General features: G+C 38.0%; 1 protein-coding gene across 1 annotated transcript in view; it reads left to right on the top strand.

Moving 5' to 3' along the window:
• The first annotated feature begins 2077 nt into the window (after positions 1–2077).
• Positions 2078–27119, top strand: part of RASGRP1 (RAS guanyl releasing protein 1) — a 44072-nt gene continuing 19030 nt past the window's right edge. The window contains exons 1-6 of the mRNA XM_062576703.1: positions 2078–2109; positions 4639–4808; positions 21947–22052; positions 24078–24140; positions 25496–25627; positions 26737–26890. Coding sequence (XP_062432687.1) covers positions 2078–2109; positions 4639–4808; positions 21947–22052; positions 24078–24140; positions 25496–25627; positions 26737–26890 — 657 coding nt within the window. The remainder of the gene's footprint in view (positions 2110–4638; positions 4809–21946; positions 22053–24077; positions 24141–25495; positions 25628–26736; positions 26891–27119) is intronic.

Raw genomic sequence — 27119 nt, 5'->3', positions numbered from 1 at the left:
TTCCACAGAGCAAATCTCTGATGCCATGAGACATAGGGCATGCAGTCACCCTTCATCTGAGGACAAAAAATGTGTGTGAATCTACTTTACAGTAGTAGTAAGTACTACTGTACCTACTACAGTAAGTAAGTACAGTAGGGACCATTTCATCTGCAGAACACTACATTCAGGGATCAGTATGTCAGAGTGCTGTCTGGAAATACAAATTGCAATTGTATTTTTGTACAATTGGCATATAGACTAACTTTTGACCACAAAGCTAGAGAGCATTCTTTCTGTGAGGCTCTTATGTGTATGTGTGTGTGCATGCTTATGAACTTCTCAAGGAAAATGTAGTCAAAGAAAAAGCAAACATAGATAGAATGTACTGTCTGAATTAGAATTAAACAACTGTATTGTCTTAACAACATAATTTCTACATAAAATATCACAGGCCACATGAACCATAGCCTTGGATTTGGGTCAATGTGTTTCTGTTTCATAAATCAGTGACCTTCAAGCTCTATACTTGAATGAGCTCAGTACTGACTCAGAAGAATGTCACTTAATGAATAACTGATGTGATTTCCAGACGTACACAGAGTTCTTTTCTTTTACCTGGAGGTCTTCTGCAAAGCAAAAGTCAGGTTTGCATAGCTCGCTCTCCTCAACCAAGCTTCGCTTTCATCTTGGCAACTTGGGAGTTGGGCAATGGGGAGGATACTGAACCCATGCTCCCAGCTTCCTGGTTAAATGTTCTAACTTTACACATAACCCCATACACAAGTTGTAGGTGAACAGCATTATCACTGTCCCTTCTTTTTCCAGGAAAGTGTCAGTGAGGAACTGAGCGTGTTAGTCCCTCACAATCTGAGATTCCCTACTTGGCGGGGCCTTGCAGGAGAGATGTAGGTCTCTTTTGACAACTTTCTGAATTCCAGCCGAGGGTGGCCTGGAGTTTGACACTACATCGCTCAGAATGGGGCAGTTAATAAGTAGAAATGCAAGTGCTTAGGGAATAGCAAGATTAAACTGGACACAGTGTGAGGCAGCAGCTAAGCGTAGAAGTCCTTCAATGCAGGCATCTCGGTAGCATTCATACATTTGTTTCTAGGTACCTACATTACTGAGAGAACTGAGAGGACAGCGTGTTACTGACGAAAGAAGGATGATGAAGCGGTGGAGTTGAATAGCCAGGGCACCGCCCTCAAAATTACGGCTTCTTCCACACTTTTGGTGAACGTTAGCCTAGGCCGATGGAGAAAGGACCTTGTCGCATCCCTTCCTCCCCCCTCCGCCGACGCGACGCGACGCGACCCGAGCGCGGCGGAGGCAGCGCGCGCGGCCGCCGCCCCTCACCGCAGCGCGCCGCAGGTGGCGGGGCAGAACGGGGCACGCGCCGCGGGGGGAGGGGCGTGCCACACCCTCCCCCCCCCCCACACACACACCCCGGCCGTTGGCGCGCCAGCCAATCAGCAGGCGCCGCCCCCTCTCCGCCGCACGTGCCGTTGGGCGGCGGCGGGGGCGCGCGCGCGGCGGTTACGCGCGGGCGAGCGGCTCTGTGTAGCGAGGTGTCTCGAGTCCCGCGGGGACGCGGCGCCTCGCTTGTCCCCTGCCCCCCTCCCCCGACACAGCTATCCCAGGCGCCACGGCACGCGGCTCTCCTCGGCCAGCCCGGCGCGGGACGGGGGCCGGCCCTGCCCTGCTGCGGAGGGCTGGCGTGAGGCACGCGCGAGCCCCGAGGGCCGCGCGGCGGGGCCGGGGCTGTGCCGTGGAAAATGCCGCGGCCGTTTCAGACGCGGGCTCGGTGAGCAAGAGGCCGCGGTTCAGTACCTGGTAAATCCGGCGGCTTCAGAGAAGAGCAGCCCGGTCGCGTAGTACTTCCTTCTGCTGATAAGATCTTCGCTCGTCACGGGCGGCGGCCGCTGCCCCGCTCGGCTTGGCTGCAGGCGCCTGCTGACGAGCGAGGGGGAGCGGGCGAGGCGGCGATGCGCGGCGCCGCCGCCGGGCTGCCCCGGACCGCCTCCCCGCCGTGTAGTCCCGCTCCCTGCGCTCCTGGCAGAGCCAGCCGGGCGGCGGGGCCGCGCCTGGCGCCGGCATGGGAACCTTAGGGAAAAAGAAGGAGAATCAGTGAGTTCGCGGCGGGGCGAGCCGCGGCCGGGCGGCCCCGGGGTGCCCGGCGGGGGAGGGGGCGCGGGGCCGGGCGTGCGGGCGTCCGAGGCGGTGGGGCCGCGCCGGAGCCCGCCGGTTTCCTCTCAGGTGGGAAAGCGCGAGAAAGCGGCGGCGGAGGAGGAGGAGGATTTTGTTTCGCTCCGTCCGGCGCCACTCGGCGCCGAGCAGGCGTGGCGGATGGTCCGTAGGGGCTGGGAAGAGCCTCCGCGGAGGGTCAAGGCGAGCAGGGTGGGCGAGAGCGGCGGCTCGGGCCGTGCCGGGCGCCCGCCGCGCACGGGAGGCGGCCGGCGCCGGGCTGCCCCGGGGCAGCGCCCGCGGGCGGCTCGCTCCGCTCGCTTCCCCTGCCCCGGGTGCCGCGCCGGGGAGCTCCGGGGCGCTGCCCTCGTCCCGTCCCGTCCCCACCGCCGTTACCAGACACCCGCGAACGCCGCTCGTACCGCTGCTACCTGCAACACCGCCACCGCGCTTTCTTTTTAAATATAAATCTATATACACTTTCCACACTTTCATGTCGAATAACTGCTGCAAAGAGATCTGCTCTAAAGGATGATAATGTGTCACCAGTTGAGTTTTCCCTGACGTGTTGCCAAGTCGGCCAAAGTGACATTACAAACTTTTTTTTTCTTTGAGGTGTGGACAGTTTTGCTTTTGTACGCTGTTCGGTGCTGACTCTGTTGTTGCCAAGATGTTGCTAGCTTCTGTCACTCTCGCTTTACTAAACCCCGTTGCATTGCGAGGATGCTGTGCCCGGCACTGAAGAGACTTGGGAGTAAAGTTGAGAGGGGTGTTTAAGCTTGCAAAATGAGAGCTCTGAAAGCTCGTCAGGCCCTTTTTTGTCTGAGAACAGGAAGTTCACAAAGCTGAGAGGGAAATGTAGAGAAAAGGAAGAAAAAAATCTTTCAATAGCTGTTGTCAAATTACTGCGGAGGAGATGAGAGATGGTCAGTACCTCTGTGGGATCAGGCCTGGTTTTCCTGGGTTTGAAATTCTAGAGACCTGGGAGCAGCGTGGGTTGTGAGTGGCATCATGGCTTTCACAGCATTGAAATGAAGTAGGAATTTAAGACAAGGCTTGAAATTCACTGGGATGAGGTAGAGTCCAGTCTGCCTTCATTAGGCATGTGTATTTCCACCTTCCTCCAGAAATGCCTATGCTGGGACATGTGTCTTTACTTTCTCCATCTGTAATACGCAGTTACACACGCTGGATGAATTTCTAAGCCTTTTCTTCCCAGGACTGTTAATTATTAATGAAGTCTTGCACAGAAAAGCTGTATGAAGGTTTGTATATCTGCAGCTGAAATGCAAGAGTCTGCACCTGAAACAAAGTAGTTCCCTTAGGAATTTATAAGAAATAGAATTACTTTTAAAGGAGCTTTATACCTCACCTCCATGTAAATCTTCATTCCCAACAACTTCAGCTACATCTGCTTTCAGCTTATCCCATGATCTTTTTTTTTCTCCTTTTTTCCCCCCTTAAATATCTCCTTTTAAAGATGCTGCAGTAACTTATTCAGGAAGGTCATGGAGTGTAAATTGTCTCTGAAATAGGCCCCAGTTTTACTGAAACGTCCTGTGTGAACTATGTGATTATACGCTCATGCAAGATTTTGAAGTAGTTCTTGTTATATGCAGGTGAAAATGTTTCAGTACGCTTCATACTTGTGACACTCTATACTTACTGTTTTATATAGTATGGTGATTATATATGCAGTGAACAGACTTTAATGTTATCAGTAAACATAAATACTCTTGACATGTAAGATTTTTATAATACAAGCAAAATACAAGCCTAAAACTAGATACTTGCTTTATTTTGGTCTCTTCAAAGTGTAAAATTTTGTGGTTAAAGGTATTAATTCAGTCGTGTTTGCACTTTTAAAGTAACTTAGTAGGAAATAATAGTATACAATATAGAATGGATACAAAATAATCTACTCTGTTTTTTGTTTTTGCTGTGAAATACTCCACTGTAAAGTTGCACTGATATTTTGAGTGTTTACTTTCATTTGGAAAATGACTATTAATAAAGCTAGTCTGCCTTTTCCCAATTGTGTAAAACTTGATTATAGTTATACGTTTCTTTTCTTCTTTATTTTGATGTAGACACAAAAATGTGTGGTGGTAGATTATTTCATGACAATCTTCCAGTGTTACATGTCCTATATACACAGTTTGAGGGACTTTTATACTTATGCTGAAATCTTAATGTAAACATAACTCCCAAGCAAAGAAACAAGAATTTTGGTAATATGACAGGTCATTCAAAGAGCTCTGTAACTGTGTGCCTTACAATCCACGCTTAGCAGGAAAAATGTCATTTATTGAGCAGTCTCTTTGGTGCAGTTATTAAGTGGGAGGGTTATGTCTTTCACCAACCTACCTGCCAGGAGCTAATTGCCTTTTAAATTTCTCCTCCTCTCCTATGCAGTGAAAATTTGCCACTTGCATTTCTTGTACTTACTTCACAACAGTGCTTTCTTTTTAGGCAACCTGCCCAAGGATGCAGCACTGCCCCCAAAGCAGTGCTTGAGCTGAAGCAAATCAATCACTCTCCCAGCCTTTCACATCTTGCCCAAGTCACAATGGTGCCTGTGGGGCACTTAGCCAAAGGGGCCACTTTGGAAGATCTTCTTGAAACCTGCATTCAGTCTTTTGGTGAGTGTCTGGAAGTTTTTAGAATTATATTGTATAATTCTGTCCTGGCTACATTTATGTTACTGGTAGAACAGAAAGGCTTAACTGCTGATTACGTATACTGTAGGTGACCATGCATATTTTGTGGGGATATGGATCTGTTTGTATAGGTAATATATGCTGAGAGTTTAGGGTGATTATTCTCTCTTTTTTTGAGAGAGTAAGATATAACTGAATCATTTCTTTCAACTGGATTTTTTGTTGTTAGCTTAAGTACCAAATTCACGAACTTTAGCAAGGAGTCATTATGTTTTCCATTTTGTAGTAATATTCTCAGATAGTGTGTGTTAACAATGCTTGTTATACGTTTTGAAATGAGAAGAGCTGTTTTCAAGCTAAGTAGAATAACATTGGTTTGTTTCTTGCTTTATCAGTACAGATATAAAATTGCCTTGCTGCAATAAATTCACAACTGAATAAAATTCACAACTATATGCTTTTTTGAACTTATCAATTATTCATCTTCTACTGGAATTGCAGTATATTGACAAGTGTGATTGTTGCCTGAACCCTATATCTGTTGTCTCTTTTTTCAATTATATTTCATTAGTAAGCTTTTTTTTTTTTAATGTTATGATAGTACTGAAGGGCTTTAAGGAAGGAATAAAGTCAAAAGTATTGATAAAGGATTCCGAATTTTTTGCTTCTCAGTCATGCATCTGTTCTGGCAGAATCCTTCAATGCTACGAGCTGGTTAATACCTAAGACATAGCTTGTAATATCTTACTTGCAGAGTTGTCCTGAGATGATAATGGTACTGAACTCCAGCACCCCCTTAAAATAACTAATCTGTTGGGTTAAATAGTAATGCACAGTGCTGATCTAGTGCTGGTAGCACTTAAATGCTGTGTAAACAATGACTAATCTTTAATACTCATTGAAAGCATTTTTGTTTTTTTCTTTTAAACCTCATAGAATGTACAGAGAAATGTATGTCTGAGAAGAGCTGCTGTAACATGCAATTGTCAGTAATATTTTGATTCTTCTCAGTTTTTCTCCTCCATTTAATTATGCCAAAGAAACTTCTGAATTAATATAAAATCCTGATTCTTAAGCAAAGTTTGCTTAATATTCTTAAAATTTTTGGTTTGCTGTGTATGAGATGAGATATAAAGTACATGTAAGACCTTTATATATGGTTTTAGTATTGTGACTAGCTGTCATATTAATTTACTTCCATATTTTTATGTAAAAAAGGTTTATAAATGTAATATTATGAAAATCTAGTAAATGATTGTGGTGATTGTCTTCAGATACTTCCTGAATGGTGATTTTATTGGCTTAATTTTATTCTAACTAATTATTTAATACTTAGCTTCATGTATCTGACTGTGTTCTCAGATTCCTGGAAATTCATAGGTTGTAAGGACTAAGATGACAAAGAAAAGCAACTGCACATGTCTAGCTATGTATGCATGTGACTCTTTCTAATGGGATTAATACTTAAATTACAAAATTTACCATAATTCAATGCTGTTAAGTAGTACTTAAGTCTGACAAAGTGAGTTGCAGTGCATCTGCAGCCATGATCTTAAATTTGTTAATGTTTGCTAGAATTATGGTTTATCCTGTTGAAACTTCGATTCATTCACTGGGCTATTCATAGTATTGTCTGTGTGTGTACATCTTCTGTGATATGCATGTTAAAATATGCTGGAATTTCCCCAGAGAGTACTTAAATGAGATGTAATGTATAGCTAGTACAACCAGATAACCTACTTAACAAATTTGCGGGCAGCTACAAGAACCTTCTTTAAGCAAAAAACATTTTGCAAAATACATTCATTTTATGGTGCAAATAAAGGAGGAGGTAGAAAAAAATCCGGGAGTTCTCTGGATTGGGGGGTAGAGGAAGAAGAGGGAGGAACTCCAAAGTTGCTGAGTGATTACAAGTAAACTTAAAAGATAAAACAATTTTTTTTTCCTTCATATAGCACTGAAATGGAGCTGTTACCCTGTACTCTTACAGTTTTCTTCGGATTGAGGTTATGTCTCTTCAGTGTGTCAAACGTGACTTGTATTCTTTCGGATATTATTCTATTTGAGCAAGTTCTGCTTCAATATTAAAAATGCAGAAAACCCACCTCCTCCCTAAAGTGAAGTGCTGCTTGTTATATTTTTAGTTTACTTTCTGAAAAATGCCCTTGATTTATTTGCTCTCTGAGGTTAAGTAAAACAATATGCAATAGATAGATGATACATCATGTTTCAGAATGTATATACTGCATCATTCTAATACTATACTACACTTGCTATTATTTGCACAGTTATAAATGCATATATTTATTGGTAAATGAAGAATATAGCTTTTTTGTTTGTTTTTGAACTTGATTTTACAAGTTTAAAAAAAATATGTAAGAATTGCTGCCATTAACAACAGTGTGCAAGGGCAAGTTGACAGAGTACTGCCATATGTGAAGAGGGCCTAACGAGGAAAGTCTTAAAATCAATGCAAATTTACAAATGTGGAGAAAACAAATGCAAGTTACTTATCTTCTAGTATGAATAAGGGGAGGAAAAGAAGGAAAAAGGGGGTCATGTTAACTTGAAGCAAGGACTGAGAAGCTAAGCTTTACCACAGTGTTGTGAATGGATTCCAGGATGTGTAGAAAGACAGCTTGTGTTAAAGTAGCTGAGGTAATCCAAACCTATATAAGTAGGTATAAGAAGGTGGGGAGCATTAGGTATAATCCAAACCTATATAAGTAGGTATAAGAAGGTGGTATAAGAAGGTGGGGAGGAAAGACTGGATTTTAGTGCTAGTCTATGGGTCTGCAACAGTTCTCAGTAGAAGATGACGCTGGAATGTGGACAGAATAACTTGAATTACAGTGGTGCTGTTGTTTTATCTGCTGATTCTAAAAGTAGAGAGATATTAAGCTGTTTTTTTTTTTGGGGGGGGAGGAGGGAGGTTCTTGAGAGAAGACTAAAAGCTTATACAGTGTAGTTAATTGAGAAATCTACTTTAGGATGATTGGTGTGTGCTCTTCCACCTCTTGGCCATCTTGAGCTTGAACTGATAAGTGACAGGCATCTGCATTAGAAAGCCAGAATAAAAACAGATAGCATGATGTGAGATAGTGTAAGGTCATGTGAGGCATATCTGAGAGATGAGTGTTACACCAATGTTTATTCAGTAGAATATTTTATTAACAAAGATGCCAAAAGTAGAGGCTTCTTGAAGTCCCATGAAGGACTAGGTTGATGAGTAAGATGAACCATCCTGCTAATGAAATGCTAAAAGCCAAGGCAATAAAAAAACCAAGGCATGAACTAGAACGAGTTTTCAGGAAAAAGTATGACTGGTGCTGGAAGACAGGGAATGTCTTAAAGTGTCTTAGAAATACTGCTCCTGAGATTAGTCCAGGAAGAGATTTGTAGAAACTTGAAACAGTTTTCACCAGTGTAAAGAGAAGAGATATGATAATATAGGACAGAGATTCAGAACACATTCTGTGTGTCTTCTAAGTGTTTTGGCATTAGAAGTAGCTACAGGATGCTGCTACTGCTCTGGTCTGGATTGACAAGGAGAGCTGTACAGCACAAATATAGACATCCCATTTGATTGCCTTAGAAAAGAAAGAAGTGTGACATTTAAGTGGAGCTGACAATGACTTTTAAAGATGAAAAAGTGATTGTATGGAAAGAAGGAGGAGTCATAATAGGGCAGTGAAGAAAAAGAGAAATCAAAGAAGGGGAGGAGAGTGCATGGCCAGGAGGAACATAGTGTAGGGTCGTGAGATGACTGGGAAGACTAGAGAATGCAAAGAGTGTAGAAGGGTTAGATTCAGTAGAACCTCTCCAGCAAGGATTAAAATCTAAATTAAATTCTGAACAGAAAGGTCATAAATAATTAAAGGTGGATGTTCAGTTGGCAACAACATAGCTGAAGCTGTGAGTTCAAGAAAGCAAAGAAGTAATTAATAGAATGTGGCTTGGAATGTGCCATCTTTAGGAGAGAGAGAATGTATTCCTGGGGAAATCTTCATTAGTAACTGTACTTCTGGAGTGTAGTTTTAAGTAGAACAGTGACTTTAAAATAAACCCCATGAGTCCATGCAGTACACAAAATATATTCTTTTGCACTAATCTTTATACTGTTCTGTAAAAGCTGGTATGGCTTCATCTCCTCATTGTTGCTAGTTGTAAAGATATTTGCTCCATCAGCTTTGTTGTTGAAACCAAAGGTAGAATAGGATCTGGCTGGCTGTTCCAGAGCTATATTGATTATTTAATGCTGACAGTTCAACAAAACGCAGGAAGCATATGCTCAGTAGGACAGCTCTGCTTTCTGCTTGTTCTTCTTAAAGAAATCCAGTTGTGAATGAACTCCTGTTAACAAACATTTAGTCCAGAAATTGTTATAGATCAGATGAGAAGTATTTCAACAATGTTCACTTCGCTGTATAAATATATCTTGTTTACTGTATTTATGCTAAATATGGAAATGAAATAAGAATAGTTCATAACACTACTCAAGGCTGTTCTCAAGCTACTATGAGCTTAATGTTTTGACAATTCATTAGATGATCAGTTTCTGTTCTAGCAGATGCTTTTTCTATTTGTCTATTCACTGTGTGTTTTTGCAGATGTACTTGCCTAAGGGTGTTAGATGGTAAGTGTTTTGACTGTAAGCTTCTGTCTTGCCATGTAAGAATATCTCTAGGTTTATCTTGATTAAGAGTTAAACGTCTGTTTGTTTAAAGGGTTGTAAAGTGCTTCAAAACATCTACTCGACTAGTTTAGTGCGCACTAAACTCGTGCCTCCTGTATCTGAATAGTGCAAGCATGTTTACTGTATCACATAGAAGGACTGCTTATCCTACTATTGAGGCACTTCAGTTACTACTAGACCAGATGACTAACATGGTGTGGCAGATGGTTAACAGCTGAAGTATGCTCAAATGAAAAAGGAATTCATGAAACATCTTCAGATGCAGAGTCACTGTGCCATGCCTCTGTATCTGGTTTCTTAAACTTTTTAAGTAAAGCAACTGAAGTATTTCCCACAGTACCTGCATGTTAATACATGTTATATGCAGTATAGTTCTATATGGAAGGCCAACCGCAATAAACCGCGGTTGAGTCAGTTGTTCATACCGCTGTGTCACTCTTTAATAGAAAACAATGCATCTTTAAAACAACCATCTTTAAACCAATAGCTAACATCTTTCAAAGACTCTAAAAGCAATAACCTCATGGGTTGGCAATACTCTCAATGAGTTTTGCTGATAGAGTGAACATAATGCAATTTGTAGTTTCTCATGGTCGTAATAGCCTTAGCTCATGATGTAAATTGTTCTGCAGTGTCTGGTCAGAGCAAAACCAGTTTGTTGCCTCAGTGTCAGACAAAGTGAGATGTTTGTAAACAAGCCTTAGAAATTCTGGAAACTGCTTTAGGATTGGTATGGATGAAAGATTCCATATAGTTGTGATAGAGATGAGAAAGTTGGCAAAGGTGAAATTGCCTTCGTAGGTGCTTGCTACCTAAAATTGTGCCAGTTAATTGTAGTTAATGTTTTCTAGAGCAAAAAACCAGCAGAATTGTCTTAATTCTGTGAACTGGTAATATTTCTGTAGTTCATTTTTGCATTAAAACCGTGCAAAAATATGTTGAGTCTTAGGACTTCTTTGAGAGACAGGTAAGAATTGCATCCATTAAAACAAAACAAAAAAAAAAAAAAAAACAAAACAAAAAAAAAAGAAGAAGAAGAAAAAGAAAAAGCAAAGAAAAGAAACAAGAAAGTTAGAGTTCTCTCATCAGGAGCGCTCTAACCATCTTCTCCTGTATCATACAGAAAACTTGGAAGTTTTATCCAATTTTTCCCCTTCAACTTATTCAGAAAAATCCTCCCTTTTTCTAATATAAGTCTAGTTGAAATATACAATAACCAATAAAATAATTACTGTTCAAGAAACAAAGGATTTTTATCCATTGTTAAAAACAATGATAAATTTTTTAAATTCCAGTGATACGGAGAAGAGTATCTCTCGTTAATTTGGTCTGCTTGGGCCATTCAGTATTCTCTGGAATACCCCTTTTGCATAGTAGCAGAGAGGGAGGTTGATACTTCTAATGATTTTAATGTAAAGTTAAAAATAGGCTCATTAGACTTTCTTTATACATCAGAGATATGAAAATGAAATCTTGACCTAGATTTATATCTAATAATGCTACCATAGAGGAACTGAGGGACTTTCCTTTCATATTGAGGACTGAGGAGTCTCTGCTGGCCAGTCATTAGTCCATGAAGAAGAACATCAGTCTCCAGTGCAAATACTTTGTTTGGATAAAATTTACATTAAGCTTGAAAAGTCTTAGGAGTTGCTACAGGTTTCAGTTTCACAAAATAAACATGTGGACTCCTAGCATGGATCTGTGTGGAACCCTCATGCTCATGCCTCTTCATGAGGAAATGGTGATCAGTTTATCTTTTCCCTGCAGAGCAGAGAAGTTAGATTTTGATAATACTGAAAAAACCTGAGATCTGATAGGCTTGCATGTTCTTCTGCCTCCTCTCCCCCAATGATTCCTTGCTTCATCATTAATCATTCTGAAATGTATCCCTTTCAATCTGATGAATTACTTGCAAAGAAGTTGCCTGTTGCTACTAAAAGTCGAACATCCTCATAGCCTGGTGTGGTCGTTGATGCTGGTGTTCAAAGGAAAGCTTAGTTCATATAAATTATAGCACAGAATTCTGACTCAAAAGCAATTACGTCTTTTTAAGTATATACACACCCACACAGCACAACTTCTGTCAATTGCTTTTCTCTGTTGGGTTTGCCTGGATGGTCACTTGTTTTCTTTCTTCACAAGTTTGCAGAGGCTTCTCTCCTGCCCAAGAACCTAATCTGAATGTTGAGATGTCTGTTCCCCCCACCCCTCCTCCCAAAAATGTAATTAAAGTTTGTTTGCAGTATTATTTCGTAGTATAGTGGTTTTGATATTTTATGTTTTAAGTAATGTGGGCATGGTTCTGTGAAATACAGTGCAGAAGCTTTAGTATTGCCTGGCAACAGAAATTATATTAGTGACTGAGTATTGGTATTGTGGGAACATAAGAGTAGTTACTGTTCTGTAGAGTGCTAAATGCTGTTTAGCTAACTATGAAAGTTGATTGTGATAAGAGCAAAAAGGCAAATAGATGTTTTGTAACCTAATATCTGGAAGAAATTTTCCCAAAGAAATAAAACTTTATTTATACTTTAAAGTTCTAATAACTAGTTGGACTCCAGTCTTTCTAATGTAATTGTCCAAAGTCAAGGTGCATTGTTAATAAAAGAAAATGAAGACAACTTACACTTCTTACTAAATAAGGTAGTCTTATCATTTGCTTATTTTCATCACAGGAATATGAGAGAAAATTGTATCATCATACCTCTAAATATAAATTCAGAAAAACAATATAACTTTTATCCTTCAGTGTACAAAAGCTTAGATAGTGATAAAAGAGAATTTAATCTCCTTAGAATGTTACATTAATTCCACTGTTTCTTTTCAACCTATCTATGAAATAAAAGCAAGAACTAAGGCACTTGTTCTTTAGGCTTTCCCATACATCTTTCTATGATACTTGGCTTAGTTTGTGTATGCTTCATTGTGAAGTCTTTCAGTATTTAGCTATTTATTGCCAAGCTATATACTATATAGCTGTATTAGTTATGCTAATACTTAAGACATTTCTTCAAAGGTCTTTTTAAAAGTCTGAAAATGAACGGACTTTTCAAACTACTTCATAGTTTAATCTTTCTGCATAGTTTAATCTTTCTGTTAGGGAGGTTAAGCTGGAGGAAGAAAGCTGATAATTTTCTGAATGTGATACCATTCACTCCAATTACTGAGGTTAGAACTTGAAAATGCAGCAGGTAGGAAAAGGCAAAGATATGAGTGCACCTATGAAGAGCTGCTAAGACTACGCTTGCATTGGAGATGACTCGAGGAGTTCCCAAACACTGCAGTTTTAAGACTCAAATGTATAAAGAGCTTATACTAAGGAGAATTCAGTGCCTGGTGCCATCTATATCATGATATAGATGATGTCATAGAGATATGACACTATTATAAATCTTTCTTCTGAAATATGGAACTCTTCTGGCAGAGAGCAGTAGTGTCTGAGCTTCAAGAGCTGCTTTTATTTTTTTTAGTTTTCTGTTGTTTTCAACATCAGAAAATGATTCACCTTCAAAATATTCATTTTGTATATGGATGAAATTTTCCCTTCCTCCAGGAGAATCGGCTATATTTAAAGCTGATTATTGCGTAGTGTTACTTTTTCAAAAATCAGCATAAAACAAAGTACTTACTTAGATTGAAAAACTTGCAAAATGATCAGATATCTTTATTAGTAAGAAATATACTGCAGTAGTACCTAGGAGACACAGGATTCCCTTGTTCTATACTGTAGCAACTGAACAATGGGCCCAATAAACCTTACACTTGAATACGTATGTGAAAATTTTACTGACTAAAACTTAGCAAACTGCAGCTATCTTGAACCAGCAATTGGGAACCTTTTGTTTGTGGATGTTTGATAGTGAGACATAGTGGTCAGGTATGATTTGGGTTTGTAGTGAACCTGTAGAGTTTTTTTGAGGAGTAGAGGGCAGGGGGAAGTGAAGGTCAATGGTGAATAAGACATGTTCCAATCTAATGATGAGGCAAAGGTACGATCAGAAGCTGAGCTCGAAACCATTTTTCCATAGCATGTGTGAATGCTAATTCGAGAAAGTCATTTGGAAGTCAGAGCAAAGGTTGGAAAGCTGAGATTTGTGAAGAAGGGATACCTGAAACAGCATTCCAGAAATACTTCAGCAGGAGTAAAGGTAGGAGCATGTGAGCCACCACTGAAAATCAAGGCCAGGAACTGGGATCTTTGTGATTTGCAACACCTTCAGATCTCTAAGAGGACACCTAGTTGGTATCTGCTAATCAGTTATAGTTTGAACCTTAAAAAGGAGTTGACTTCATGTTTGCCTAGGTCTGATGACTGGCTACCTCTGGATCAATCCCATATTTAGCTCATTATAAAACACCGCTGTTGCGGGATGAGTTAGTGCTGAACATACGGCTGGGTTCAGTGGTGATCTAGTGATACAGGCCTCAGAAGTTTCTCATTTGTTTTATACGTCAGTGCTTATGCTGGTGGAGCTGTGCTGCCAGGCATTACGCCTGAACTATTCAAGAGCTGCCTGTATTCAGGAGCTCCAAACTAGAAGTTGGTGCTCAAGCATCATGATTTATAGCTCTAAAAAAATCTTGAGCACTCAAATTATGTTTTGTAGGCTTTCTGTAAAAGAACTATTTGGTAAAAAGCTATCATCTAAATTCGTTAAAACTTAATACTTTTAACATACTATCTGTATATTTAACAATGTATAGAACAATGAATATTGGTTTTGTATTTTTAACTTTGTCTTGTTGCCTGTACTTAATCTGAATTTCCAAGGCTAATGGGATGCTTTCCACCCACATTTCATTTGGTTTTCTTTGAAGAACATTTTAATTTCTCAAAATCATTCCGTTTCCCCTTGACAAAAGCTTTTACCTTCTTGTTTTCATTTTGAAGAATTACCCAGAGCTTTTTCTCCAAGATGTAGATTTCAAATAATTGTTTCTGAGAGAGGGTAATGCCTTTCCCTTGAGGTTTTTTGCTCCTACTGTTGCACAGAATAGTCTTATTATCCTTCTGGATTGCATATTAGACTCAACTGTATCTGGGCTGTATTTGCATTGTTAATGAGCACTTGGAGGAAGAGCTGTCATTTCACATAGACCTGATACAGGGCATGGGGAGCCAGTGTGGTCATGATTCAGCATTTGGTTTTGACAGGTTGTTTCACCCAGTGAGCTGTGTGGTGTGCTGGCTTTTTTCTTTTCCATGCTGTAAGGAGTTTGAAGTGGGAAGTAGACTTGGAGAGCTGCCAAGCTGATAGGGTTTCTTCCAGCATCTCTGTTTACTTGGCTTAATATTATAATTGTTATTTCTGAAAGTTATTAACAATTTGAAATAGTGATATGAGATAAAACAGAATTCACTATGGAAAAGTACTAAGTTCTACACCTAGGGTAACCAGTTATAAAAAAAAAAATACATATATATACATATATATATATATATATATATATATACACACATATATATAGTCAATTCCTTCATTTGCAGCATTTCTACAGAAAAGGATCTCAAGGTAAAGCTGGGATTGTGAAAGTGATTTAATGATATTGTACCACTGAACAAAAGGCAAATACTCTAAGGGGAGATGTATATATGTATATTTACTTTTTTTAAAAAAAGTATAATGTACAAGATATTCAAAGTAATCTTTTAGCTCTGTTGCTAAGATCTCCTCTAGAGTGCTTTATCCAGTCTGGTTCATAAAGGTGCAAAGTATAAAGGATTCAGAGAAGGACATCAAAGATGACCAGAGATCTAGAAAACTCAACTTCTGAGAAAAATACTAAGAAAGCTGATCTTTCTTAGTTAAGACAAGAGAAGAGGGAAGAGACCTTTAAATCAGGAAGCTATATTAGCAAGGGGACGAGAATGCATGCATGCGTGTAGTTGATTTTGTTTGGTTTCTGTCTGCTGGAGGTTGAGTCGGGACATAATGGGCTTAAGCTACCAAAGTTACCACAAGACCTTGACTAGGAGTAGGGAAAAGTCTCTAATAACAGGTGTTCAAATGCTGGAATAAGTCATCTACAGAGGCTGAAAAATCTACCACTGAAAAAATTAACAGTGAATTAAACTGTTTCTGAAACATTCTTGTTTAGAGAAAACTGATTATACATTGGAGCGGGGGAATAGAGTACGTTAGCTCCTAGCCTTGGTTTCTCCATTAACAGAGGTTTTGTCTGTTACTGAAAAATAAACGGCTGTTTTCATCTCAAAAAGTAAATGCTGTAGTATAACTTGAATCTCTGCCCTATCTCAGTAATAATCTTCATAATTGATGAGCAAAAGATAGTGGCTTCTTATACATCTGATCCTGACCAAATTTGATCAATTTAAAAATGGGAGAGTTAAATGACTACAAAGAGGTCTTTTATGGGGTACCAAATTCCCATGCTGCAACAATAAGCTTGTAGTAAGAAAACTATTACATGTGCTATGTATATTTTGAGCTGAAGAGGAATAGAGTGCGTGTTACCTGTCTTTGGGGAAACCTCCATGAAGTATCTGTGAATTATTCTTGAAATATTTAGTTCAACTTTGGTTTCTTGTAACATTTCTAAGGTTATCTCATAGTGCTGCCTTCCTCATGTGTGGCAAAGATACTGGCTCGTGGCTGTTGTAGTATTTCAGCTCAATCACTAAATTCTAGAATGTGTCTCTGTACCTCCATATTTCATATGTATCTGTATGTTTCATCAAACTCCTTGATGCTAGACTTTGACAGCATGAGTCCTCCCAGTTTTTATATCACATACTCCTTTAATTATCTTTACAGATGGACATTTGTAACACCGTCCTCCTACCAACTTCTTAAAACCATCAGAAAAAACATTTGCTGGAAATCTACACAGTACCTCAGTAGAGTCACCTGTTACTTTTAGCTCCTTGCTTAATACGACTACCTGGCAATTGCTTGATGCTGTCTTGTGTGGTGTTACTTTTGGTGCTGGTTTCTGATGACTGATAGAAGACTTCAGGTAGTTTATATCAGTTACTCATGTTCATAGCAGTTCGGTCACTGATGCCAGTGTTCTGTGATTCACTTCTGATGTATTTCAAATTGTACACAAGCTGAGATAGTACTAGTAAAGACAATGCATATGAATTACTGGTCAAGACAGTGCATATGAAACACTGCTAAAGACTGGTGATATAGTACTGGTAGAGACAGTGCATACGAAATAAAGGGCTCTTTCTTCTTGCAAAATTCAATTAATACGTTCTTGGCATTCTTCCTGTTGCCTTATGCTTGCACCTAGGTGAGTAGGAAGGTGTGAGTAGAATGATGCTGGCTATAGAACATACTCTCTCTTATAAGTACTTTAGCATAGATTTGGTGGCCGTCAGGACATGGTGAAAAACAGGCAGTTTGTTCTTTAGCCTTGCCTTTGAGTGCTTTGATTCCTTCAACTGCTCTAGCAACAAATGGTTGTTTAATTATTTCTAAATAATGGGTTACAGGGGGTTACAAGTTTGATAATGCAATAGAGTAGCTGATAAGCCTAGATTAGGATGTTCTTATTCCTGTGAGTTCTGAGTCTCACATATGCAATGGAGCATTTCTAATGGTAATTTTTATTGGCATCTTGTTAGTATATAGTAGTAAAACACTTAGCCCTAAATGTCACATATTTTGTCACATCCAGTTAAGTACTGGAAAAGTATATTCAGCTGGTGTATTCTTCTTTGTTTCAGAGGATATTTATTAAAATATCTTAGTATGATAAGGGCAATCATAGGAAAAAAGAATGCAATTGGTGGGTTATTTGTTTTGCTGCGGTAAAACAAAGCTAACACTTATGCAGTATACTTGCAGCATTTTCTTAAGGTAAAATTGTCTAGCTGAAACACACCCATTCCATTTTATTTAGTATTCACTCAGTGGTTTCTGCTTAGCATGGTATGTGGTTAGAAACAGGTATGCAAACGGAAATGAAAATGAGTTTCAAAAAACTTTTAACATAAACTGCTGGAGGTTCAAGTGAATGGTGTAGCATACAGAGGCATCCTTGCAAAAAAGTCAGAAAAGTCATCTTATTGACTGCACCATTTGCACAAAGGTAGTTTACTGTAACTTTTGAAGCTTTCTTACACACCGCTACATTTAGGAGGTGAGCTTTCCAAATAAGTGACCTAGTGATCAGAGATGCAAAGTACCCAGTGACAGTTCTTAATCTGAAACTAGGAGCTGGTGTCCCCTCTTGCCCTGGGCTCATTTTTACCAGTTTAACTCTGTGGATTTTGTTGATTCTGCGCGCTTTTGAAAAGCCGATGATACAATTACAGCTATATATAGTTAATACATGTGCTCATAGCCATATTGACTTCCAAGTGTGTATTGAACTGCTTTGCTGGTTAAGTAAAAGCTCTTAGATGGAGGCTCTAGCAGATCAACCAATTTTGTAAAATGGGTGTTGATTGATGCAGGCTCTGTGTGCAATTCTACTGTTCATGGAGATGCTGAAAGAGTAAGAAATGCCAGATCCAAAATAGTTAAGTATCATGATCTGTCCCAACCTTCCTGCACAATTTCCTCACTTCCATGAGTAAATACTGGGTGTTTTGCCCAGTGTGCCCTGGTGCAGAGTACTTGTTCTAATCCCCAGGCAGTTTATATCCCAGTAAGATTCTTCAGTAATGAATGAAATTAGGTGAGAACACAAGCAAGGAACACACAAACTTTGATTCATGCTGTAAAACTGAAAGCTCATAGTATAAGTCAAGAGGCAGCTCAGGATTTTTTTCAAGTGTGATGTAGTTGCCTATTCACCAATCCTAACTTTTATTTTCCGTTAATCTATTAGAGTACCATCTGTATCAAAACAGTCAGTACTTTTCTTCTGTCCCCTTTTGGAGACTGCTGATCAGTATTCTCTTCCAGTCATTCAGCCCTCTGTCTAACTGCAGTTCTTTGTCATTTCTTAAGGACCCTGACTCATCTGGTTTCATCTGACAGTATGTTTCTCTTATCTATACAGACAACAGTGAATGGTTAAATACAATTAATATATTGAATTATAGCAAAGAACCGGTTTCTGACTGCTATCTTGTGGGAACAGGCACTGGTTCAGTCCAAAACACTAATGGTGGACTTCTAACTCTACTGGTTCTCTGAACAGAATCTATACACTGATGTTTTAAAGCAGGCGGTAGAATGTGCTCTATCATTCTTGCACGAGACTAACAAGTCCTTGACATTCAAAAGTGTGCCCATGGTTAGTAATAGAATATTTATAAGCTCTTCATTTTGTCTTAGTTTAATCATTTGCTGAGCAGGATGCTCAATATTTCTCATTAGTGATTGATTAGTGACTGCCCTATCGTGTTCTTGGAGCTCAGTTAATACATGAAAAAAAGGAGGTTGGAAGGACCAAAGGGCCATTTAAAAAGTACACAAATCTCTAAATCTGTCTGCAGCTGCTTCCGCTAGTTTAAACCTATCACTGTATTGAAAGAAGAGACTGAGAATAACCCTACAGAGATTTTACTCCTGGATTTTCCTTTTTTTCTCCCCCCCCCCCCCCCCCCCGATAAGTTAGAGCTTTTCTAAGTTTCTAATGGCGCCAGTAAGAGATGCTGGTGCCCACTGGCTCAGCTTGCCGCACTCCGTTGTGGAGAGACTGTTGTCCCCTGGGTCTGTTGGACAAGCTGATCATGTGAACTCTCAATGACTGACTTCGGTCAAAATAGATGATACTAGTACAGATGTTTGTTTCCTTTAAGATGTTGGGCTAATATACACTGCATCAGCTGTTTAAAAAAAACAAACCTGAAATCCTGCTTACTTTTAAAAGACCCATTTTTTCATAAACTGCTTCTGATGGAAATGAAGCAAAAATAAAGACAAAATTACTGACTTTGTGATTGATGAAGGAAGCTTAAAATGATTATACAGTGTAAAACTGACTGACTCCAGTTCTTTGTTTTCCAGATTGTTTAGTGTTCTGTTAATGCATTGTAAATTACTAAAGATTTTGAGCTTTACTGTCAAGAAGTAACTACCCAGAGAGGACTCTGGTCAGTTTTTTAAAAAAAATCTTGATAAGATGCTGATTTAGAAATAACTAGTTCTAGTAGGCATCTAGTTAACAGTTTCCTTGGTTGTGATTGGAATGTAAAATTCTTAATTTTACATTCTGACTGCATTAACTGGCATTGTGTTAAATACTAGAACAGAAATATTTATTGGACACTTCTGCCTCTTCTGTATTATTGAGAATTCTAGAAATAAAATATTGTTTCTAGGACAAATTGCGTTTTCTATTATTTCCTATTGTGTACAGACAGTAAGAAGGCAGTGTGTGTTTTGGGTTTGTTACTTTTTATAAATTCGTGTTTTATAATGCTGTTAACAGTTCTCTAAGCACTGCTTGCTTTAAATCTTCTCTCCTTTTAGCTTATTGTTCCCTTTCCTTTATACTATACTTCATTTTCATGGCAATGGGACAGGCTTTCACCTGGTATATAACTGAAGATAGAATTGCTCCTTAGGAGCCTGGTCCACAAAACAATTTAGCTGTAACTGTAAAAGGTAATAAAATGTCACGGGCTCTGTAGAATTCACCGATCAATGTTCTTCTGCGCATCTTGCCCAGTAGGCTTGCGGTAGTAAAAGATTTCAGGACTCCTCGTTGTACTGAGTTTCTGGCAAACTGAATGCTCTTTTAGTAGAAAAAATGAAGTTGTTTACACTTGATAGGCTACCCAATGTATCCGCTGCTTTCAGGGTTCAAAGAGACGGCTAAAACAGTATCTTCATTTGTAAACTTCAGGCTTAGGCCATCCTCAGTCACCCTCCCACTGAAACTCTTCATGCAGTAGTTAAATGATCGATCTATCTGCCAGATTAAAGTAAATATAGTGGAAAGAGAGGAGTTTCAAAGATTAGTTCTCTACAGATGTTGTGTAAATTGAATGTATAGAAGAGACGCACCTAGACTGGTGCCCACGTTTGTGGAAGGGCTGCTGAATGAGCCCAGACTTTGTCCAGTTTTGTTTGCTGTTCGGTCAGTCACCTTAGAGTCAATCACATCATGTGTTGCCTTTTGTGTAGCCAGTAGCTTTGAGTAGGATGGCATTGATGTGGAGAAAGGGGAGGAGAGGACTTTCAGGAGGGTGTGTGCTGATAAAGGGCATGAATAGGACCATTGTGGAGTGAAGAACAGAAAGAGACTTTTTTTTCTAGAGGAAGTCGGACTGTAGTAGTTCTACTAAAGGTGTAATTTATTGTGTGAAAGGAAAGGCCTTGGCTCTGGGGACAGCTCTTCTTGGTATCTTGCTGTATAAAGGCATGGAAATTGTTGTTCAATTACTAACTTGGATTATATTGGTTTGTTAGTGGTTAAAGTTTAGTGCTCTTTTTCAGTGCTATACAATTTAAAAATGTTTTCATATGCTGCAAATCTGTTGTTTTACCTACTGCTTCCATTCTGTCTTACTGTGCGTTATTACTACATACGTAGGTGTTACTGCTGTTTTGAGTAATAACTGCCTGTATTCTCATACAGGACAATATATTTAAAATTACTTGAAAAATACATATTTTTTATTTTTGAATTGGTACCCAATTCTGGTTCAAACCAGCTAGGTTCTCTCATCAATCTATGCAAAAATATCATCTCTTGTACTACAGTGTCTGTTACAGAAATGCAAACTTTTAAACATTCTGGCATGTTTCATGCCCGTGGTCTTCTCCAAATATGGAGGGAGGAAGAAAAATAACAGAAGGAAAAGTAGTTAAAAACCTGTTTCAAGGGAAATTCGTGTAAGCAACAGTTTAAGAAAATGTGCATTAGGACATTTGGGTCCACCTTGAGAGTATGCACAAGTTAGCATCTCAGGACTTCTGCCTAGGCGATATCTTGTTGCATTCATACCTATGTATAGAATCTAGTCTAGTGTATTTTGGGCAATATATATGTCAGCTGAGCAAAAAGCTTCACATGGAATTAAAAATATCTCCATTCTGTTTGTTAAGTTCAGTCGTACTATTGACTGACTGATCTGGATCAGTAACCTCATTCTTTTGTACTTTAATTTATTACTTTGTTTCAGAGGATATATTGATCTTCCAAAAGTTAGGCATTTGTTTAAGTGCTTTGCTAGGCTGAAATAAGTATGCATATTTGTCTCGGAATATTTTTAGTGCTTTTGAGATACAACTTTTTTTCTGTAAGGGTCTTCTAGATCCTTGTAATGGAACACAATATAAAAAATAAATTAGTATTATATACCTCTCTCTAGAAAAATGATGTGCCTCTTAATTTAGTAACTAGCCACTATCTTTAAGATAACATAAATGAACATAGGTGATTAAAATTAGGATGCTGAAAAAGCTTCTTGCATGCTGTTTACCAAGTTTTGGTAAGATTCCAGTAAGAATACACTTTTTTTTTTTTTTTTTTTTTTTTTTTTCCCCAGATTTAGAAGGAAATGCATATCAGAACAACCAGCTGCTAAAGATAATTCTGACCATGCATCAATTTATCATCTCCTCTGCGGACATGCTCCAGAAACTCATTGATCTATATCCTTTGTAATATTCACTTGCTGTTAAAGTAAAATTAGATATATTTGACAGTGTTGACATGCATAAATATAGGATAGTTAGTCTATGGATGTATTACTATTCGATTAATAAAGCAATATACTGAACATTAACTTCTTTGCTTATGATCCACGAAGTCAAAGTGAAACTCCAGATCAGATTTTAAGTAGGATAATTCACCCTCTCTTGGCTATAAAGAAACATGTAACAGCTGTTAGATTAATATAGGCACCTCAGTTAATTACTGTGGACCTGGGTCTAAATTTCAGATCTCTCCATACAAGTATGGCATGTTTGATGTAGTTTTTACAAATACTATTTCTCACACAACTCAGAATTACAATGTGCACTGAAGAAAAATATAATATACTGTTTAATTATAAAATATATCTTCTTGATTAGTTACTGGTTTGAAGTGAACTGGATTCATATGTGTGTTTGTGGCTTATTAGATTTTCATAGTAAAGCTATTAAGATCATATTAGCAGTATAAGTGTGTCTTATATAGGATTTTTTAATTATGGAATTTATTACTTGACTTACTAGGTTTACAGAATGTTTACTCCTAAGTAGTTGAGCACAATGCAGTTAGGAAGCAGGCCTGACATGCTAAGAATCTCTAGTCAATCTTGGTATGTTTTATTTTAGATAATCCTTTCTTCCCCCAAACTCACTGGGTTAAAGGCGGCATCTTTTACAACAGAGATTTACTATAACATTAGATTCTGACCATCCTGATGCTTCTGTACCACAGTGCGGAGTAAACATTACATCAAATGTATCACACTACCACTGTGGTATAATGTCATACTAAATTTAGGCTCATGCATTATTTTGAAAATAGAAGAAAGTAATTGCTAATTGCTTGCCTGTTTCTGGGAAGTAACACTTTCTATGATCAGAGAAGTGATTCAGACTTTTACCAGACTTGCATATTTTTGCAGTTTGACTCTGCATATAGCTCCCTGCAAAATCAGTGAAAAAAAAAAAAAAAAAAGATTTGATTGGATTAAATAATTTTTTTTTTTTTGTACTTGAAAAAATTTGGAAATATTCCAGTTTCACCATTTTTTCCATCCTGAAATTACTTTAGTGTATTTAGATAGTTTTTGATTATTTGAACACCGTCTAACTTCAGACACTCATTTTAGAGCCATTCAGAATATTTGGGCACCTATTCAAACCTCTTTACGTCTCCTTACAGTCAGTATAATTTAAGCACCTAATCTTGGCATTTAAATCTTGGATGGATAATATATCTCATATGTGGCAGGAGATTCAGGCTGCAGTCAAATTCTGTCAGATTGTGAGAAGATCTGCAAGATATTTTCCTGAAATTGTGTTATGCGAGATATGCATAACACATATTTCCAAGTGGATTTTCCATATCTTCAAAAGAAATTGGTTACTGTACAAGAACTTTGCACCAATGACCTAATACACTAAAAAGGTGGGGTGTTTTTTTTCCCAGCTATCTCTGTATATCAAATTAACCTCACCTCTCTAACCATTCAATAGTTTCGTGAGAAGAGGTATTTCAGATTATTTTCCATTGTTACATATATAACTGATTATATTTAGATGAAAATGGCATCCATTTTAGAAAAAGCTCCAGTGAATCATACTAACTAAAGAATATTTCTTCATAAAAATAATTCTTGATGAACTTGTTATTTCATGTTTTAGTGAGATTTGTGAGTGCATGAGTTTTTATAAAAAGTTGTGAAGCAGATTTCAAAGGAGCACATGTAGAAGGCAGGCTCATTTCACTACTTAACACTACTCAGTGCTTGAGCAGCTATGTCAGTATTGCTTACGGCTGTCTTATCTACAACACACTTCTGCTAATAATCTTAATGTGCACATTGTATATGTTTTGTATAAAACTTTAATCTGATGTTAAATGACTTTAGTGGAATGATTCCTATTGATTGTAAGTACGGACATATCAGACATGTTTTGTATCATATGCGAATAGCAAGGTTTTCCTTAACAGTTTTCTACCTATCTGAATGCTTTAGAAAATAAATCTTCCATGCTATGTGTAAAGATATGCTATTTTGTGAGGTAAGAATATTTTTTTGTTTGGTAGTTATTAGATTGTAGCTGTCCATGTGCCCTACATAGGAGTGCTTTTGCATATCTTCAGCTGACATTAAAAAGAGAAACAGTTGTTCTCCTACAGCTTTTCAGGACTTGCTTAAGCAGCTTGACACAAAAATGCTCAAAAGGCCTTGTGCAGATCTATGAAGGTGAGTGCAAGAATTAATTGGATCATAGTTTTGAACTGATTCTATGAATCTGTGCCATAAACGTCAGTGAAAACTGACAGTGCTCAGGAGTAGGTAGCCTTGTGTCTGATGTTATACTGTAGGTCTTTTTTTTTTTTTTTAAGTAGATGCGGGATATTGCAGCTATTTTTGTATTAGGCAAAACTATTGTATGCAATATATGATTTTCCTAAGTCACTTGCAGTGATTGTGGATTATACTTTTTCTTTTGAATTGAGTGTAATACAAAGTTTGGTATCTTAATTTAGAGAAAACCGAGGGAGAGAAAAAGTAGATTTGACTGTGTTAACAAATTAGCGTATCATTTATCTTTTTTTTTTTTTAAAGCAGTTAACAAAAATAAGTTGGGTTTTTTTTAATGGTGATTTTATTTTCTCAAGGTTATTAGCTAAGTCAGAATGCTGTGGTGTTGTGTGTGTGATCTGAGAACATTTTTGCTTTTAGGCAGAATTCATACATGCATGTGTCCTTAATGTGCATTTCCATTTTTGGAACAAGCACAGGTTTTTCACAGTATGGGTCACAAGCCACACTGGAGAATTGAAATTTATATGATGAAACATTTTGAATGCCTAGAATACAAAAGAATTTCACCTACACATAAAAATATTTCCTGAGACAACAATCACCTGTAAATTTTTAAGTGTATTTATATATTTAATTTGTAACTATTTTTTCTCCAGTTAATAGATTAAATTCTTATTGTCATAGTGTACTTCCTTAATTTTAAGACCAAATAATTTCAAGCTTTACTGACTATGCAAAGAATTTGGCTAAATTCTACAAGCTCATAAAGAAGAAGGAAATATATTTGTTATCTAGATATGATGTAGAACTGAGTATACTAACACTGAATTTGTTGCAAACATATATGGACAGTAGTTTTACAGAGCATTAAACCAAATTTTATCAGTAGTTTTTCTGTTTTTAATCTTGAAGTTTAGATTTCTGATAAAAAAAAAAAAAAAAAAAAAAAGTAGTGAAAGCATTTAAAAACAAGATTTATTTCTTGATCAACTTCAGGGAATACAAATTGTAAACAGAAAAAATTATCAACATCTCAGTCTTAGTGATGTTATGGCACAGTCTTTCCCTACTCCCCCTCCCTCCTGTATTTTCGTTTTACAATAGGTATTGGATTACAGAATTCTGGGTTATGTTCAAAATGGATTCCAAACTAACCAAAACTATGGAGGAATTTCAAGAACTGGTAAAAGCTAATGGTGAGGAGTTACATTGTCATCTAATTGACACAACTCAAATGTGAGTGTCAAAGTTTCAATATGCTTGGAAAACAAACTTTTGCTTTCAGATTTCCTCTATTCAAATATAATGTGCTTCCAGCATGGTTTATAGCAGGATAGTTTAGTCTATTGCAGGATAACAATCCTGTGTTACGTATCCTTCCAAGGGTTTGTACATCCATATGGATGAAATACATACCACATAAAGAAATGGAATGGTTTTTAAGAATGGCTTAGGTTGAATTTAATTGTTATGTAGACCTTGTGCTGATTCTCTATGCTAGATAAATTTTACTTTATGCAGGGAATTCAGAAAACTTGTAGAGAATGAAAGATTTTGAAAGATAACTTGAAGTCAATAAGAAAGGAGGATACATTTTAATCAGGTAATGCACAAGGTAAAAAAAATATATATTTTTTATATTTTTAATGCCACAGGTCAGTGAGAGGGTAGAAGTTATTTCATTGTCAAACTCTTGATGTTATTTTCTTTGATTTAAGTTTTTAAATGACATATCCTGCACAGATAAATGTGTATACAGCTGTACTTCATGTAGTTCTCCCTTGAGAAGTGAGCCATCCTTTTTAAATAAGAATAAATTCTGTAGAACTGTCTAACAGTGTAAATTCACATTTTGATTGGAAATGAACAGGCAAAGCAGAACAGAATTTAGCATTTATTCCATATCTGACTCTGAAAGAAGATACTCAGATTTTCAAAACCAATTCAATCTTGTTACCCCATAGACAGATAGCATAGGGGAACGTCTCGTATCCAGAGGCTCTCAGTGAAATCTATTGAGAATTATTAAATGGAAGAGCACTGGAATATATTCAATGGAGACAGAAAATTAGGACAGCAGTTCTGAGAAAATGCACTATATGATCTCATGTTAGTTAGTAGTGTACTGTATTTTCACGCTACATTAAGCAACAATAAAACCAACAATACCATTTTTGTCATATAATCGTTAATGAGTGGAAAGAGCTTGCTCTTTAGAAATTCAAGTAATTTACTGTTTATTCTGTATAGCATGAAAACTAAGTAACTGTGTTTTCTGTTATGGGAAGAAGAAAAAATTGCTCTTCAGAAGATGACTCAGGGTTGTTTTAAAATTTGTCTAAAAGAAATTCCAGGGATTGGTCTAGAAAGCTAACACAGCGTGTGAAAGCCAACACCAGTAAGAAACGGAAGGTCTCCCTCCTTTTTGATCACCTTGAGCCAGAGGAGCTCTCAGACCACCTCACCTATCTTGAATTCAAGTCTTTCAGAAGAATATCGGTAAGTGAATTATTTATTTTTTAGACATAGTTTGGAAGCTGGTAGAAAAGATGGAAGAAGGCTGGCATTACCGTACTAAACCAGCAGTGCAAGTGATTGGACACTGTCAAAATGATTGTGGTGGAGGAAATTTGGAAAGATTAAGGCCAGTTACAAAATCAACCGGAAAAAACTTATCTATATATTGACTGGTGTGAGTAAATGACGTGCATAAAGGCTTGTCACCTGG

This window comes from Rhea pennata, chromosome 5 (assembly GCF_028389875.1).
Source record: "Rhea pennata isolate bPtePen1 chromosome 5, bPtePen1.pri, whole genome shotgun sequence".
NCBI lineage: Eukaryota > Metazoa > Chordata > Aves > Rheiformes > Rheidae > Rhea > Rhea pennata.
This window is presented reverse-complemented; position numbering and strand designations above follow the sequence as displayed.